The sequence below is a fragment of the Athene cunicularia genome, assembly GCF_003259725.1.
Source record: "Athene cunicularia isolate RWA chromosome 2 unlocalized genomic scaffold, athCun1 chr2_part1, whole genome shotgun sequence".
In the NCBI taxonomy this organism is placed as follows: domain Eukaryota; kingdom Metazoa; phylum Chordata; class Aves; order Strigiformes; family Strigidae; genus Athene; species Athene cunicularia.
In genome coordinates this window covers 59,144,077-59,163,215 of record NW_020799095.1, presented here as the reverse complement: position 1 = coordinate 59,163,215, position 19,139 = coordinate 59,144,077, and the positions used below count along the sequence as shown (strand labels likewise).

Sequence of the window (19,139 nt, the reverse complement as noted above, 5' to 3'; positions counted from 1 at the left end):
AGGTATTATTATTATTAAATTTTGTAGCTCAGAAATATTATTGGGCTATATCCCAGAGGCTTTACTCAAACACATGTTTTCAAACATGAATGTGTGGAAGTTAAACCGAAGTGTATTGACATTAAACACCTTGGGTATTTGGCTTGCTTTTCAGAAACATTGAAATCCTTGCAGGGTAAGGCCTCTAGAGACTTTAAAAAGGCAAAAATTTTGCTTTAGGAGTTTTTGACCACTGGTCACGAGGTCTGGCCTACTGTAATCTACTTTTTACCTGCTGTTTTTTCCAAATAGTTAATTCAATCACAAACAGTTCTTTAGATGTAAGCAGTGGCTTTAGTTCAAGAGCAAAACTTGATGTTGGGGTTATTCATATGAATTCACACAGCCTGTAACCACCTCCTGTGAGATAACCAGATAATCAGTAAGGTTAAATGCTAACAGAAATTATTATGAATGCAGTGATTTTTCCAATATTTACTGAATAACTTGCCTGGGAAATGGATCTTGGTTTGGCTCTCATGGTTGATTCTAACCTTTCTCTTACCAGTACCCCTGAGACTCTGGTTAATTTTGTGGCACAGAATATTTAATGATGTGCTCTGCCAAGTGAATACAAGGTTTCAAATTGAATTTCAGCTTCCCTAGACAACAATTTTAGACACTTTGGTAGAATGTAAATGCATATTTTCTGCATGTCAGATCCTGGCCCCGTATCCATCAAAGTAAATCTTCAGTAGTTCCACTGAAGGCTTAGAACAATCCTAAATTATGTTATTGAGGTCAGATTGTGACCCTGAAGCTCTGGCAGAGACCCAAACCAAGAAATTTGTGTGGGAAATTGGGGAGGGAAGAAATTAGCACTTGCCTATGCTTTTTGCGAGAGTAAACTGTTACAAAGGTGTGAGCTAAGATGAAAGCTCCTAATTGTGGTAGATACTGCTTTCCAGCTGTTTCTGCTGGAAATAGTTCTCTCTCTGTGTATGGGATAGGTCCTTATTTACTGGTGGTGCTCTGTATTGAATAACAACCAATTTTACTTCCACTGACTGTCCCCATCCCCCTCACTCCCTCCACAGAAAAATCAATTAATCTTGTAAAAAGAAAATACAGGGGTAGGTTTTAGTTTAGGGTGTGTTTTTTTTTTTCTCTGGTGAATTGAAACCTTCATTTTCTCTCTCTGCCAAACAAAAGTGGCAGACCTAAATAGTATTAGGTAATTGTGGTTGTCATACTGTACATTGTACTGTGGAAAAAATTAATTGCTGTTTTTTCACCCAAGGATTTAAGCAGCAGTCCCTTCGTCTGGCTGGGAGCATGTCGTTTTCCTCCTGATTGAGACTGCGTACCGTCGAGCAGCATGAAAGGATTCCTGTACAGCTGCACTGGGTGAGTGGGCGGGCATCTCATTCAGTAATAACATCTAATTTATACAGCCATGAAAATCTACAGCTATAAATAAACAGTTCTAACTGACTTCGCTTACTTACTCAAAATAAAATGAGAGAAACAGACTGGAAAGAGAAATGTAGTGTAAATGTCGTAAAGGCCAGATCCTTACTCAGAGTACCTCAGTAAAGCCTTTTTGAAATCACAGGGAAAATGTCGGTTTGTGAACAACAATGCACGCTTTCTTCCTTATAGGGCTCCATGTGCATCAGAGATAGGAGGAAAGCAATCCCAACAGGTATTTTTTGGGGACAGGCATTCCTGATTGCTTTCCCAAAGCACATGACTGCAATCCAGCCTCTCCATGCAGGACATAGCAGAGAGCAGTGCCTCTTCTGAGCCTTTTTCAAAGAAAGAAACAACCCCCACCACGATTCTCCTCAAACCCCTGTAGTCCAGCAGCACAGAGGTGATCCTGGCGTCAGCAGGAGCCAAAGACGAGATCTCTTCAGCTCCTCTGGCTGGACATGGAAAGAACTACCCCTCCACGTCAGCGCCCAGGCTTTGTTTTGAGTTTCTGACATTTAAACTGTTTGTACTGGACTATCAGTACAAAATAAAATATTAAAAAAAAAAAAAAAAAAAGAGAGAAAAATACCCAACAAACCTGTACAGGGAGTCTCCTGAACTTCCTCCTCTTCCCTAATTCCCTTTATGGTTTTTCTTCTGTCTGGTCTCTGAAATATTTCCTTTGAGCACCCTTCAGCTGAATTCTTTCCATGTTCTCCTTTAGCTTCAACAGAAAGGGAGGGGAAGGGGGTTGTTTGTGTGTAATTGTTTACGTTCCCCTTGCAAAGTTAGCTGGAGCAAGTTATCTAGATAAACTGGGAATTACTGGATGCATGCATGTCTTTCACTGAGTTAACTTAGTTTACAGTCTAGCCCTAGTATGTTAACTTCCCAGACTAGAATTTTATCAGGTGCCTAACATGTGAGAAGAACAATCTGATGTATACAATTTATTTTTTTTTATTGCTCACAGGCAGCTTACAATGTGTTTCATTTTTACTAAACTCCAGCAGCATTTGAAAGATTAAAATAACACCCCAATGAAGTGCGTGCACAGTAGTTGTAAGGTAGGGGTTTTGGCAGTGAAGATGGAGTTAGACATTTAAGTACTGCAATGAGTTTCAAATCTTCATTTAAATGCAAGGCTAATAACAGAGATCTTTCTTTTTTCATGTTGACCATTAAGAAATACTTACGCTACTGCCAGTTTTGCCTGTTTATTGGAGTTTGCAAAGCAGACCTCCAGTGTTTTAGATGTTAACAAAATGTTGAGGCTAATAACAGAAATCAACTATATTGAGCAAGATTAGTAAACATGTGACTGGAGTGTAATTATATGGCAGGCAGCTTTATGTTAAACAGTGCTTTAAATTAACATGCTTTCTGTCAAAGCAATCATACAGTCAGTATAATTAGGTTACTTTAGCTGCAAGATTAACTGAAACCAAGAAAAAGGAAGAAAGTGTTGAGTTCAGATTTCCTGTTAAAATGAAGGGGAGCTATTATGCATATTAATATTCCAGAATGTTTCTTGTTAGAAGAACTTGGCTTCATGGTGAACTTTCTGAGCAGACATTCCTAATTACAGTCCTTGTTAGCCCAATTTGTTATCTAGCTAGCTTGGAAGTCACAGCACTGTTAAAATTACCCCCCTCTTAATTTTTTCCAGACTTGATGAAGGGCAATCCAAACAAGAGCTGGCTTGCATTCACAGGTCTTTTACAGAGCGGTGCCAAGCTCATGAGGGAGTTTGTTTACCAGTGACGAGTTTTAACCATGGACACATCCTCACGTACATTGTGCAAGAGATGAGAAATCTGTGTAAACAGATGAACACAATTTTCTTATTCATAGCAGTTGCAGAGTTATCATGTAAGAGACAAACATTTCATATTTTCCACCAGTTTTCCATATGCCTGATGACATAATGGCTTCACCAGAAGCTGCAATGCATTGGAGAAAGGATTTATCACAGCTGCATTTATTTTCCTCTACTTCATGGCTTCAGCATTAGTGGAGAGATTGGCTTGAAGAGGAGGATTCACTTGCCTTTCCGCCTGTAGTCCAGTATTACTATTGAATCTCCTGTTTGGAAGCAGAGGAGAACAGATTATTAGGAAAAAAAGGCACAACAGAGAAATCCTCTCACAGATCAAGCATGCTGTTGGGAGGAGGATGTGAACCTGGCCCCAGTCTCCCAACATCCCTGGGAAACCAAACCCATCTGGGAGTGGGAGTAAACGGTGAGTGTGTGGCTTGGACCAGCTGCTAATGCCGAAGTGCTGCGGAAGTCGAATGAGCCTGGGCTGTCCCCAGCAAGTAAGGGACTACTCATCTACTGAGGATTTGGAATCTACCGTAGGCCGCAACCCTTGAAAATAATGGTGCTTTGCTAGTGGGCAAAAAGTATCTGCCACCAAACAAGTCTAGCTTGGTGAAAGAATATGTGAAAAGCTCTAAAAATAAAGCTCATCTGAAAAGGCAGATGATTAATCCTGCAGCTAAGATCTCTAGAGCATCCTCATGTGTCTGGCCAGGATGGCAGAGGACTTACCAAAGACCCACAGCTTTCTGAAGCATCAGCTACAAACTAGATGTGCTACCGTGGGGCACTGAGCATGGCAATAACTGAATATATTTGGGTAAAGCACTGTCTCATCCTCTCTTCTTCCCTGCTGATGATCATTTACTCACAGAGAAGTCTCTTCTAAAGGTGCTTCCCTTGTCCATAGGCCTCAGAGGCTCTGAAATGCTAATTGCTGTATTTTATCTCTAGCCTGCAGAGCATTTGGTAATTGACCCGATATGAAGGAGAATCCTGGCATTTCTTCCTTCCCAAATGATCCTGTAAGTATTTTGTACTGACCAAACAGAAATTTTAAAGATGAGGGAGAAAAAACTCCACCAAAAAGAAAGACTAGCCTATTAGGCCAGGGACAGCATTATTAGCAAGCACCTGTTAATATCTGGCCTCCAGTGATGAAATCATAAGCCCTGGGTTGCTAGAGCTTCCGATCCGGTCTCCCTCCAGTGGATCATCAGATAAACTTGTCAGTGAGAGGAGGATGTGCGACAGATGGTGCAGGTTTCCTTTAAATAGCTAGACTCCTCTACCCGAGGGGTAAACTGCAGCCTGGGGGAGTGACAAATATGAAGGATATAAATATGCCATCACAGGTTTGTGGCACAACTAGGATAACTGGATGAGACAAAAGTAAATATTTGTATTTAGTTTGCAAACTCTGGGCTGTAAATCCTCTTAAATTTGAGTTCCATTCCTCACTGGCAATATAGTGAAATCATAGATATAAACATTATCTGTTCACTGAAAGAAATAGCTATACCTCGGACTCTTATTCTTTGCTTTTAAAGGCATGATAGAACAAATGAAGGTATATTCTGGATGGGAGGCTCAGTTTAAAAATCGCTCCTGGACACTGTAATAATGAAGGGTGGAACCTGTGGCTGGATTAATAACTGCCTGCAGAACTTGAACGTTTTAACATTCATACAAAAACCTGCTGTTCATAAGCCTGTACCAATAAAACTGTAGAATGACTTCGTACCCTACACAGTTGCCCTTTGCATCTCTTTATTTGCCACTCAGGTTTCTGCAATCTCAATAGCTTCTCAGAACGACAGCATTTAGAATTCAGTAGTATTGTAGTGTTGCTTTATATTGCACAGATTCATGCGCTGTCACATAGGCTGGGTTTCCCAACAGCTGACCACAGGGTATTAAGGGAGCTTGGTTTCACAAGTACATAAATACAAACGTAAAACCCAGGAAAAACAATCAGTTCTTAAAACGTGTTATATGCTTCTGTAAAATGTATTTCATGAAAAAGAACTTCAAAAAGAAGAGGAAAAATACATTAAAGAGAAGGCTGCCATCTGACTTTAGCTCAGCCTCAGGTGAATATGTTTCAGCATAGATATTCATGAGCTCCCAGGAGATCTGGAGGAGCACATGCATCTGTGCCCTGCACACAAGGAAGTTACTCCACCGTAAGTTTCCTCTTTTCCTGGAGCAACAGCTCTTATTCTTGTTGTGTTGCCTTATTCCTTGCTTTAGAGTTTCTTTAATATTGGCTTTGCTGCCCCTGGTGTTTCTCAGCCACCTGCTGACCAAAGCTTTCCCTTTATGGAGTACAGCGAGCATCCAGGCATGGCTCTGTTGGACCTGCTGCCCACTCTGAGAGCCAGCCTCCCTTTCTACACTCTTTCTCTCCCAAAGGACAGTTTCACCACCGGGGGATGAGCATTTCTCTGGACTTGGCAGAAGCCTCACAAGTGGTTTGGCCAGTGACCCTCAGCAGGTATTTAAATCACTGGTGGAACAGATAGCTGTTGCTAGCTATAGCTCCTATCCATCTGCATTTCAAAGTATTGAAATCAAGCAGCTGATTAATGTTGTTTTAGGGTTTTTTTTTCAGGTGTTAGATGGAAGACAAATTAATCTGCTCAATCTTCAAATGCTGGTGCCAGAGAAGAGACCTCACTTGAAATGTTGCTCTGTCTAATGTGGAAAACTTTGATCAGAATTTCTCCAGAGGATCTGGTTGTCTCACCAGGAGCAAAACCTGAGGGAAAACTGCTTTGCTTTATTTTTGAGGATTCTAGTTTGACTGGTCAAAGTAACACTAGATTGGTTGCCTGTGTGATGTTTTCTACCCATCGGGAACAGGAGAAGCTATTTCATGGTTCATCTTTGGTACTCAGACCCTGCAGCCAAATTCTTGGCTGAGGTAAATTTATGGCAGTGAAAGAATCAGCCCATTGTTTCCAATTATCCTCTTTGGAGTTTCTGTATTGCTCAACATTGTCTAGTACTCTAGAAACTCTGGGATTTAAAACAAAAAAAAAAGTCATTACTGGTACTATTTTCTGTGCCTCTCAGGCTGTGCAGCTGGGTTGCCTTAGTTACCACCAATCCAACTGTGCGAGGGGAGGGAGAGGCACATGAGAGATAATACATTTTTAAAACCTCCAATACTGTATGAAAGAATTTTTCTATAAATAATAAAACAAATTTAGGGTCTGGCATCTTTTGGTTGGAAAAACAAGGTTATATTATTGAACTGCCTGGATTTTCCAGCTCTCAGAAATAATACTGCATCTCTCTTGTCAAGCACAGGACATAGCTTTAACAATTACTCGCTTCGAGCTGAAAGCTGCCATCCATAGTCTTTGGAATAAGTTGGAACTGAATGTACGTTTAAGGGTGAAAAAGACCAAATATTTATGTACCTGGTTTTAGGAAAAGTGATAGAGGCCTGAAGCTATAAAGGAACATGGAAGAGAGCTCATATGAAGCATGGTATGCTGTGGGACAAGCTTCATTTCCAGCCTACAGGCTGCCACAGGATGTAAGTCCAGAAGGGAACCAGGCTTGCCACTCATGTGGAGCTATTGGTTAATCACTTCTTGCACCTTTGAATAAACAGAACTTATCTGGACACAAACTCAGCGAGCTTGCTTTCTTCAAACGGGAAAGAAAGAAGCAGCTGCCGCAGAGCCTTTTCCTCTGGGGTGAAGCCTGGTCGCAGCAGCCCAGGCAGGGCTCTCTGCCTTGGCAGATGCCGCCAGCATCAGGTCTCAGTGCTTGGTGGTACAGATGTTATTGGAGCAGGTGCCTCCAGAGGTGCCGATAGGAACTGAGTGGACAATTGCATTACTCTAACTCAGACTGTGCCTTTGGGGGACTGAGCAGGAAGCAAAACAGAGGGCAGAAATGCCTTTCTTTTGAGGGAGGGAGGGAGGAGGTGGGCAGTGTGGAGGGTACGGACAGATGAACAGATCTGTCCACCACCACCACCGATTGCTTTGCTTTGTGTGGGGGTTTGTTGTGGTGTTTTGTTTTGTTTTGTTTTTTCCTGCAGGGTTATTTTAAGTGCATCATCTCCCTTATTGTGATGGGAAGGTGAGACAGGAGAGGGTAGGATGAAAAAAGTATGTGGAGCCATTTTTGTTGTGAGAAGAAAGGTGTATGCTGGAATCGTGTCTTCATTCAGCTTGCAGCTCTTTTGACTCTGGCAATGCCGAGCCAAATATTTGTCTCAGTCAGAAACATATTAAGAGTCTGTCACACAGTAATTTGGAATAGTTTCCCTCTGCAGTGCTTCAGTGCTTATTGGGACCTTCTTATCAATACCAGCTTGAGGAAGTCGTACCCTTCTCTTGGGAGGACATGGCTGGGAAATGGATTGAGCGAAATGATTAGAGTTGAAAACAGCCCCTGCTTGCATGAAACAGGCATGTGCAGTGGAGTAGGAAGGAGTGAGAGGCAGTGGGCAGGAGCTTATTGAGAAGTTATTGCTGCCAAAACCCACGTATTATCAAACTGCAGCCTCAGCTACCACAGAGTTGGGGTGCAGCTTGTTTTATTGGTGTACAGCAAATCCAGAGAATGCTGCCAGTCCTGGGGGTGCAAAGCTGAAGATGCATAAGAGTTTTCACAAACAGGGAACAGTAACTCAGGGGGAGTGTCCTGAATGTGGATGGAAACACCATGTAATTATTAAGGCCATGATTTTGTGGCTATTTTTTTAAAATACTCTGCATGGAGAGGCAGAACCACCACACACAGGAGGCCTCCAGGGATTGCAAGGGCACATCAGGTATCAACAGAGGATGTCATGTTTATGTATATTCTCTGAGGATACATTCATGCTATCACAACTGGAGGTGCTTTTCAGCCTTTCTCTGTGCACAGAAAAGAAAGTTGAGTGCTTGCCCTAGTTTCTGAGAAATCTCTTAAATTAACATCTCTTAAATGAGTATGTTTAGTCAGCTGTTCAAAATGTGTCTAATTTTTGCAGTTAATCTGATCTCTGCTTGGCATGACCTTTTGTCTGATCAATTAACACCTTGGAAATCAAATTATTTTAATTCTGATTATCTCCAGTTTCTGCATCAGGCATACTCTGGGCCTGAAATTACTGATGTGTACTCAGCGATGAAAAAAACCAGATACCTACATGTATCAGATATTGGATCTCATATAAAGACCTATATGGTCTTGTAGTGATGATGTGGTCTTTGATTAGTAATAGTTGCTGGTTTTGTGATGCCTCTTAAACCAGTGCTAGCGCAGAAAGACTGCAGATCTGTTTTCATTTACCAGCAATTCTCATCTCGTATCATGTTTATGCAAGAATAGAATTTGGCCAAAATTTCCAAACATGGACATGTAGAACAAGCATCTTATTTGCAAAGGTATCAAATGGTGAAGTTGGTTATTCAGCACATTTGAAAGTCAATCTGCTGCTTTTAGGTAGCTGAGTACGGATGGTGAGAGACTAGCTACAGACACTCTACTTTGGCTTGACAGGCATGTGAGACTTCACAAAATGGATCAGGCATCAAATGTTCCCTGAGAACAGAGGGAGGTTGTCTTATTTATTTTCAGAGGTGTTTTTGCAGCGTTTTTTCTTTCATCAGAAAGCTAGTTTAAGAAATTGCAAATGTTCACACATTTGTCCTAAATAAAATACACACGTTTTCCTGACAGAAACACTTTCATCCTCAAAAACTTAATCTTGAATGAAAAAGGAGAGAGGAAACCAGAAGACGGGGGGGAATATAATAATAATAGTAATAATAGTAATAACATCATCCCATGCCAAACCCCTAGAGCTGCTTCATCAGTTATTTCTTTCTTCCACCTGTTGAATGTGTCCCCCTAAACTATTTTTTTTTTTGTAACTGCCCATTTGTCCAAGAAAGCTGCCTTTCATTTTCTTTAAATTGCTATCAATTATATCATTACCAAAGCAGAAGGGAGATGTTCTCAACCATTTGAAAAACTTTCTGAAGTACTGTTTTATTCACGAAGCTGCTGTGATGCTTTCACTTGGACACACTAATGCCTTCCTACAAATTGTCAGCAAACAGTGCCACTCCCTCGTCTGACAAACACCACATGATAGAGGCTTTTCTGGACCCTCGTTTGAGAAGAAATTCAAAATCCAATGATTATGCTGGTGAGAGGTGCTTCTTGAGCCACATTAGAGAAACCTGCCCCAGCCTTTTATCTGGTAGGGTTGGGATTCTTGGTCCAATTTGTTCTCTGTTAGTACCTGGTTAGGACCTGACAACCTCTATCAGGCCCCCAAATGCCACCCCACAGTGTACAAGGGCCTCCTTCCTCTCCCCACCTGCTTAGGCAATCACAGGAATTCATTTTAGATTTTTTTTTTTTTTTCATACAGATAGAAGTTTAAAAGCAAAACATGAACTGACCCCATATCATACGGTTGAGGAACTCCCCGAAGTTGTAGAAAGAGATGATGACGGCAAGGCTACCAGTGAAAAAGGCTGCTAGCCCGGCTGGGCTGAACAAAGCAAAGAGAGGGTATACCCACTCTCCCGTTACAGAATAAATCCAGAGGACCCTAGGCAAGGAGAGAAATGACTTTTGGTTAAGACAATTCAGTTAGAAGAACCACTTCATGATTTCCAACTCCTGAAGGGCCAAGTTATCAAAACAATCTTGATACAGAGAAAATTAGCTCAGCTGTCAATACATGTCCTCAACATTTGGGCTGTTTGTTGTGAAGCACACTTGAGCTGCTGCTAAATTAGATGGGTTTCGGCACAGGTTGAAATGCACACAATGTTCTGCTGTCACCCTGGTGGCATTGACTGTTAACAGCAGTAAAATAACAGTAAAATAGCAATACGCTCAGAAATAAGGATATACACTTGGCAATTCGAAGTGAGGCTTATTCATATCAGCTCTCACATATGTGTTTGCTCTTTATTATAGCAGCTTTCCAGCCCCTATCCAGATCTCAAGGGTCTGTGGAGACAAAGTGCTGTTTCTTACTGTCTCTATCCTGCTGCTGTTGACCACTGCTTTTGGGAGTGGAAAGAAGTTTCCAGGAGGTGAGAAGGCAAGAGGAATTCTGCAGTGCCTTTTCTCTTGGTCTAAGAGGAGGAGAGGAGGAGCAGGTAGGTAGGAAACAGATAGAGCTGCTTGCTCCTTTGTGCCAGAAGCATTTGCAATGCACTGCTTGGAAAAGGGAAAGGAGGAAAAGGACAATTATGTCTGCTTTCTTCCATTTAGGCCCTCTCTTTCTGCCTTTTTCTTCCCTCAAAAAGCGTTTTGTGACTGTCAGTTAACTGATATTATTTTCCTTGTTTACAGCTCATAAGAGTGGCTGGTAGCAAATGCCTGGACTTAATATTTAAATGGTCTTTAATATTAAAAATATACAGTTCATTTTTATATATATTAAATATAGAGAAACATATTTTTATGGATAAAATTTTATATATATATATATATATATATATAGTGAATATGTAAATAATATAAAAAATAGGGCAGGTCTCCAGTGATTGTTACAAAGATGTGGCATTGTAATGATGGGCAGCGCTTCCCTAAAACAATCCTTTGTATTCAAAGAGTCCTAAAAGGTTTAGTTCTTGATTAAGAAAAACACACCTGCGGAGTATGCCATACTTTCCATCACCAGTGCTAACCTGGGAATGCAATCCCTCTCTCTCTGATGGCACCCAGCCTGCCACCTTATACTGAGCATCATGCCTCAAAGAGAAGTGACAAACAGGCTGCCCCACCAACCTGAAACTGTCACAAAACTGAGAAATGGCAGAGTGGTAAGGGGAAAAAAAAAAAAAAAGTCTGAAAAGATGATTTGTCCTTTCTCTAGTTAGAGAAGGAAAGGACAGGGCATAAACCACCACGTTTTTGCCTTATCTGTAGTTAGAGATTCACTAATCCCCACATAAGGGATAGAGTGGAGAAATGGAGGGAGTTGGTAATGGAGCTGTCTGGGCTGAGCATAGAAATATTAAGTGTAGAGACTCATTTTCATGATTTAGGGTTCTTTCATCAAACAAACAGGGCTGTGAAACAGCTAAGTAATTAAAAAAAAAAAAAAAAAGGCCTGCACAAAACATCACAGAAAGGCTAAGCAGAAATATTGAAGACTGGGTGCTAACTTGAGCCCATGCAAATGTCAGCATGTGTTCTTCACTGCACAGGGCTACTGTTTTCTTAATGTATCTCAGACAGTAGAACAGAGAGTGACAACTGTCTTTATTTTATATAATGAGAAACCAGATTATCTTGAAGCAATTTGGCCAGCTGGTGTGCCTCATATGAAGCACTCCAACCCATGTTTTCAAACATAAACAAATGACTGTGCAGGAGCACTAAAGCACTTTCAGCTTTTTGACTTGGTGGGAGCTGTGTGTTGCCAGGGTTTTTATCTTGGAAGCATATGTCCAGATTCCTGAACTTGCTCATTTTGATCGCAGAATTGTTGACAGGTTTTGGTTTTATTTTTGTGGGTTTTTTTTTCCTAGGGATTTCATAAAATGTACCCCACAACTTGCAAATACATCTTGCTCATTTCTCATGGGTAATCACCTGTTAAATATGCATGCAGAATTCAGAGGCCTATTATTCTTAAGGTTTATTTGACCAAATTTCAATTTTTACCATGATTTTACCTTGGATATCAGCAAGTGAGTCAGAAGCAGGCAATGCCCAGAATTATGGGGACAATAGATTGAGATAACAGCCCTGGGTATAAGCAAAGTTGCCAAACTGCTATAGGATAGAGGACATCATATAGGTATCAGGGAGCAGTAACATGCTCTCATAGCACAGCTAGATGCAACTGGAGGATTTATCCTGTCCTCTCATTACTTATCCATTAATGTCTATGGGACCACCTCATTCACTGAAGGGAAAAAAAAAGGTATCTTTAGGGAATTATTAAATGAGAAGATCCAGAAAGGAGAAAAGAACATATTGGCCACATATGAGCTCTCTCAGACTGTGGTTAATTCAAAATTAAAAGGTTGAAAACTGAAAATGAGCATGCAGTGCAAGAAAAATGTTTTGATTCCTAACAGGGGTGGAATGTGGACATATTGCAAGAAAGCCATCAGTCTCTAGATTTAATTTGGTTTGAGTTTTCTTGTATACAGAGTGCAATCTATAATGATTTATACTCCCTTGCAAAGGCAGTTGGAACTTTTCTCCAAAGCCACGTGCAAAATTGTGAAGATTAGGATTTATTTTATACTGATCTGTTAGCACTGAAATGGGAAAGGGCAATGTATTGTTACTTTCTTTTTAAGATTTAAAATGCTGATTCCAAAATGTATATATTCTTCACTGTTTTCAATGTGATGACTCCAGGAGTTAGGCATTACTTAATGCAACTGGGAGATGCAAGACCCATCCTTGCAAGAATTAACTAATGTGCCCAACGTTTCTCTTAGCCCTGGTGTCCTGCAGCTGAAAGACACCTTTCCTTTTTGAACACGATGAGTTTTCCAAGGTACAGCGAAGCCCGGCTCAGAGGCAGGTACCTGGTGCAAGGGCATCACTGGCTGCTTGATTCCTCTACTGCCTTGCAGGGACCAGTTGGTTCTCAGACCATTGGCACTGGGGAAGGGGAAGTGCAGCGATGACAGCGACAGTTCAAGGAAAGGCTTTTAGGGAGGACTCTGCTGCTTGTGAAAACATAAGGTGCCCAAATGGGGCTATTAAATCATCAGGTTGCAGCACCAACAATAAAATGTGTACACGTGTTAAAATTTCAGTGCAAGGCTAAAAAATTTTTCTGTTAGTTGAAAGCTATTGTCTGTGGTTGCAGGGAACCAAGACAAGAAGGCAAAAAGAAAGCAGACAGGAGGTTCCTTGCTGCCTCGGGAGGAGAGAAAGCAACAGCATTGAAATCCTATTATCTTTTATCCAATTATCAGGGCCCTGAGACATAGGGGACGAGTGTTCTAAGGGACCACCTTCCACTCAGGACCCTGGCAGCACCATGCAACGTCAATTCAGAAAAGATACTGGGAGTGCTCAAATGTGTTGATGCTTGTGTTGATCCTCATCCTCTGATGAGGATTCAGGTCCTGGCATGAGCCGAGTCTCCTGTGGGGTGAAATTGCTCAGCTGATAGGGACTCTAGGGGAAAGCATGGCACACATGACTGCAATAGTTGCCTGGAAAGCCGTCTGGTCTCAAAGACAGTATAAACTAAGTGCTGTCGGAAGACAAGCGAAACAAAGCTGGCATTAAGCAACTGGGTGAACCATAGTATAGAAAAGGAATTTAGGAAGCAGTGCTCATAATCCTATTAGGCTTTGGGCTGGATTAGGATAAATGGCTCCTATCTTTGGTTATGTAACGTAGCAGTGAAGTCCACTGCTTCCACAGCCACTCTAATGGGTTTCAAGTCACAAGAGTGTTTCATCTGTGCAGTTTATTTTCTACTCCAGATTTTCATTCAGGCTGAAGGTAGTCTCTAGGTAAGAGTGAGAACTGGTGGGCAGGAAGGGGAAGGATGGGTTCCCTCACAGTTCCAGAGACTTCTTGGAAATCTTTGCATGAGGACAAGTCACCTCTCTGCTGATCTGTTGTCCTATATCCTTCACCTTAGGGCCAGGGTGTTTCCTGAGTTCTGGAAAGTGATATCACAGTGTACCCTGAAACTATACAGACCTGTTCCTAGTTGAGTCTCAGGATAAGGCATCCTCAGAGTGGTCTGAAGTGTTGGCAACTGCCACTAGTTAGATGGAGCAGGCAGTGCTTCTGGACCCCGGCACTACAGCTGGGATGCAACGAGCAGAAGTGGATGCAAACTCAGCTCCAGAGGTGCATGACACACACACAGGAGGTGGGTGGATGGCTATGGGCTGGGTGGGCCTCGTTTTATATAGTTTATTCTCTCAGGATCACCCTCCAACAGGTTGGAGATCAACTGTGGTGCACTGCTGGAAACGTAGGCAGTGTCCACTGGTAGAGTGGGAGATGGTAATGTGGCAGATGCCTCCTTGCTTCATGTCAGTTTGCACCTGGCTCTGAGTATCATTTTCTATCTCAGGTTTCTAAACTCAGCCATGTGTCCTTGCCAAATACCAAAATGACCTTTATTTCTCTTCTGCTCCCATGACCCCCAGACCTTTGAGATTTGGTGGTTTTGCAGTGAGCAAGACAGTGAGTGGAGGTAAATTTGATGATACTGGTAGAAATAAAAACTCCAGCCCAGCAGAAATAACTCAAAGTACCCCAGAGTTTATGGCAGTTTAGTTGCTTTTCTGTAAGAGGCCTTAGAAGAGCAGGAAATACTATGTAAGGTCTCAGAACCTGTACTGTGTTTGAAGAAACCTGCTCTGCCTAAGTCTGGAAATAGTTTTCATGGGTCTCAGCTGAAATTTAAATGACTTCTGCACAGAACAGACTGCTGTCTTCCATGTGCCTGGGCGGGAACTTAAATCTAAGTACAGCGTTTGGCCTTGTTTTACAAAGTAGATCACTTGAAGAAAATGTTTTAAAGGACATACTTCTTACCAACTGATATACAGAAAAGTGACAAATCCTAATAGGATCAATCCATTCTTCTTTGCTGGGTAACGGTGTGGCATGGCAAGGATTTCCAGGACAGCAAATGGCAGTACAGCTGTGTGCTGAGGAGAAAAGAGAATCCATCACTGACCGGTCACAGTGCTTCACCTTCAGTCATTGCCGATCACGAATCTCAAGAGCCTGCCCATAAGCAAAGCATTATTTAACAATACTGAACGTAATTGTGTACAAATGCGCACACTTTCTATTTTAATAGTAAAGAAGTACCCCTGCAGTAACAAGCACGGAAATTTTCTTGTTAGTATGCTGTAAAAAGTACTGTAATGAGGTCTGCCTGTAGAATGATCCATGCTACTTTGTAATAGGTGAGCTTTCCTTTTACATTTTATAATGCAATAAATTTTTTGGCAATTCCCGTTAGAGTACAAAAGATATTGAAATCTATTGTTATGCACGCTTGAAGATGTCAAAAGTCTCTTCCTTGAACTCATTAAGTAATTGCTGAATTGCCTTCATATTCTTTTCAAGTTAGATTGTTATTTATTATTTACTCCAGTGTGATTGCAGTGTGTTGTGCTTCTCTTTGTAAACTGGAAGATGTGGTGGTAAACATACAGAGGACTTAAGTTAGCTGTGATTCAAGATGAAGAAGGAAATTCAAACAAGCTTAACCAAGAGTTAGCTTGCTGGAGAAGTTAGCTTGCTTTCTTTTTTTTTTTTGTCAAAGAGTTTGAATTGTATCCAGCAGCCTCAGTTTCAATGGCTTTTATGATGATAACTGTCTGAGCACAGGGGATTTTCAGCAGGCAGCTTGGTGGCACAGATTGTTTTGTGGTGGGGAGATGCCTCCAAGATGGATGCTCCTCACTGTGAGGAGGGAGGTTGGGAACACAGCAGAAGTCCTTCTGGGCTTGAATGTTAAAACGACAGTGTGGGGCTCTCAGGATGCTAATGCCTCAACTTTTTGGCTGATTTGTGGCAACTTCAGAAAATAATTTGTTGGGATGAAATTTCCCCACTAAAATTATTGTAATATTCCCTGTGCAAGCAAATAATAGTTTTAAGTTGCAATACGTAGGACAGAAGGCTTAAACAGTGCTGAGGAGTAACACCACAAAAACAATCGATGAGGTGCAACAGGAGAAAACTATAGCAACAACTGTAGCTGACTAGTAGGTTAAATTCCTATTAATATTAAGAAATAGTTTCACAGGTAGATGGGGGGAGGAAGGGAGGGGAGGGCAGCAGAGAAAGACAAATAGACTTTTAAACAGAAAAAAACACCAAACTATTTTTTGTTTTTCTCTAAAGGCACAACCTACTGGGTGTATGGTATAAAATTTCCTCTTGTCCCAGGGAAGTGGTTCTAGTATCTTCAATGTATGTATTTGTCAGAAGCTGTGCTGATCATCTGATATGGTAGTATGGTGTGAAAGTTTTATTGTGTATTTATAGAATAAGTTGTCACAAATACAGATTAAATTCTTTAAATGCACATTGAGCTACACACAGCATGTGTTAAAACATTCTTCACTTATTTCTTTAAGAGGCAGACATCCATTTTTGTCTGCCCCTGCCAAGTGACAGCTCACTGGAAGCTGCATGTCCTCCCTCAGGCCCCCCAGCACCCCCAGGAGCTGCTATTCATACCTGGCTGTCCTACTACCAAAATAACCTTTCCATCTCAGTTATTATTTTTCAGAGAAAAGAGATAGAAAATATTTATTTGATGTTCCAGTTCCTTGCACTCATTGGCACTGAGATTTTCCTCTGTTCTGTTTCACAAAGATATTCTTCAGCTCTACAACCTGCTTGGTTGATAGCAGAGGTCTTGTTGTACCAGTAAAAGTGATTCCTGGATTCATTTAACCAGAAAAATGTCTTCAGTGCACACAGTTTCCATATGTAATCCCTATAATTGTCTTTTAGTCAGAAACCTATGTGTTAAGGTGCTTTTAAAATTACTTTTTAAAAGTTTATTTTCCATAGGTGGTCAATAGTTTGTCCAAAATGCCCATGAAAGACAGCAATGATAGAAAACTTGCACTTTGACTTCACTTTCAGGCTTTAGCCTTTTACAGTGAATTTGTCCATTATGCGAAGTGGATGTAAGTCCTGGTTTTCATCTGACATCCAGTGGGTTATAAAATTCCTTTGGGCTACATGAAATGTCCTTTCTAGTCTTTTCATTAATTTAAACACTTTTAACAACTATAAACTGGTTGTTCCAGTTGTATTATTGCTGTCCTAAGAGGGATTTAGTAGGAGTGACCTGGTGAAATAATCCTTTGTTGAAGTGAAGTTTTTAGTGGGGGTTATTTTATATACTTATTTCCTTAGTTTTGGCTTTTTGTTCTCAGAGCGAACGTTAAATAAGTACATCAGCAATATAATGCTGCTTTAATAAAAAAAGCATTCTGGTATGGTATTAATAGGAATATTGTTTGCAAGAAAGACCTGGTAAGTATGCTGCTCCACTTGAACTGATGAGGTTTTGGCTGGCACTCTCTCTCTCTCTGTATTAGGGCACCCCATTTTGACAGGTGCAGATAATTTGGAACATGTTAAGAAAAGGACAGCATGAACAGCAAGAAAGTATGAGCAGGAAAGCAGTCCAAAGACAGGCATAGAAATCAGGACTGAACACATTGTTGCGTGTAAAGAGAAAAGGGAGAGAGGTCTCAAAGGCTTGAGAGGTTGATACAGTGATGACTGTGATGGCTGAGTTCAGTTCTCCATGTCCATTGCAGGTAGGACCAAGGGCAATTGGCTCAGTTTTCCTCAAGAGAGAGGCAGCTTTATACAGAGAAGTAAGTAGCAAGGGCAGGCAAGGAAACAACCACCTAGGGAAGCTGGGCAAGCCCTTTACAGGAGAAGCTAGACAAGGTGAGTGTGATTCTGCCAGGCACCCTCTGGGCATCTCTGACCCAGCCTCAGTTTTCCCTGAACCAGCTACCAAGGGCCGTGCGGACTCCAGAGCTGGTGCAAGTACCCATACCCAGAAGCAGAGGATGAAAGCATGGAGAAATGGGGGCTCTCCTCTTCTGGTGGGAGCAAGCTATTGTGACTAAGACCACCAATGTCTCCACTCAATTAGGCAACCTCTTTCTCTTCATACATCTTTGGGCTGCCTCACAGTACATGAATCCCACAGGAAAGGGGGAAGAGGAGAGAAGAGCAGAGCTTTGCACCTCATTTACAATTTCTCATTTTTCTCACTGGAGTGAGAGGCACCACACTGGGTGATGGCCAGAGGCACCCTGCAACAGCATACCAGCAACAGGCAGATAGCATCATACAGGCAAAGGGAGCAACAGGCCGGGGGTGACAAGGGGGAGCCCACTGCTTCAACACATCCATTGGCACTGCAGATAAGTGGCAAACTGGTAGTGGTTGTGAAAGACAGTTGGGAGCTCTTCTTTTTATTCTATGTTTTTACTTAACTAGTCATTTTTTGGCAGGCTCCTCCACTTAGGGAAAAGTTAGAGAAAATGCTCAGGGGCTCGTAAATCAAAAGAAGCTTGAAAGTCACTGCAAAGTGGGAAAATTTGGTTTCTTTTGGAAATAGCCAAGAGTTTAGTGGAAGGGGTAGGTTCAAATTGCTGCTCTGCCTGATTCGCAGAGGCTTGAGGTCGACCTTCCCACTCCCTGGAAGAGTGCTTCCACCTCCAAGAGCAGCAAATGCACTCAGGAGTGAGGCTATCTTCCTCTTGTTTTGTGAATGGTTTCTAAAGGTCTTGATCTATCCTGATATGGAAAAAGGAAAAAAAAAAAAAAAAAAAAAGTTGTTGTGGCATAGGAAAGTTGCTTTCTTCCCAAGTCCAATGATGACACTGGCACATGATTTATGAAAGTGTGTGCTGTGTCTTCTGTACAGATAATTGCATCTTTTAAAAATATTTTTCCATATATTAATCCAATTTCATTTATTAATATACTATTAGCTTATTCCTAGTTAGAGAGACTCACTGTATATATTAACTAGACATGCTTTCTATAGGGCCATTTAAACTTGCCATGCAAATGCCTTCTTGAGACAGATTTCTACAACAGTTCTCAGGTACTTCATGCGCCTCCGGGATTAAAATTTTTTTATTTAATGTTTTTCCTTTGTTGATATAAAGCTGCTTTTTTTTTCCCCCTGCCCAATGAACACGTGGGAAAATCTTCCCTTGAACTTCTGCTACCCGAGTCTACTGGTGACTTCACATATTTCTGCTGAGTCCAGTTTGTCCATTAACGGTAAAATCACGGTGGAATTTCTACCGAATAACCTAGCATGTTTATGAGAGCAGATGCATATTTATACAGCAGACACCAGAGGAACGCA

The 19,139-nt window shown here is 41.4% G+C and overlaps 1 protein-coding gene across 2 annotated transcripts in view; it reads right to left on the bottom strand.

Annotated features, from left to right (window-relative positions):
• Positions 1-2,787: 2,787 nt before the first annotated feature.
• Positions 2,788-19,139, bottom strand: part of ADTRP (androgen dependent TFPI regulating protein) — a 32,885-nt gene continuing 16,533 nt past the window's right edge. Inside the window, exons 4-6 of one of the 2 annotated variants that reach the window (XM_026843319.1) lie at positions 14,795-14,910; positions 9,700-9,851; positions 2,788-3,540 (exon numbers count right to left, since the gene is read on the bottom strand). In XM_026843319.1, the coding sequence (XP_026699120.1) occupies positions 3,497-3,540; positions 9,700-9,851; positions 14,795-14,910 (312 nt within the window). In that variant the 3' untranslated portion in view covers positions 2,788-3,496. The remainder of the gene's footprint in view (positions 3,541-9,699; positions 9,852-14,794; positions 14,911-19,139) is intronic. The other variant, XM_026843320.1, reaches the window with a different exon arrangement.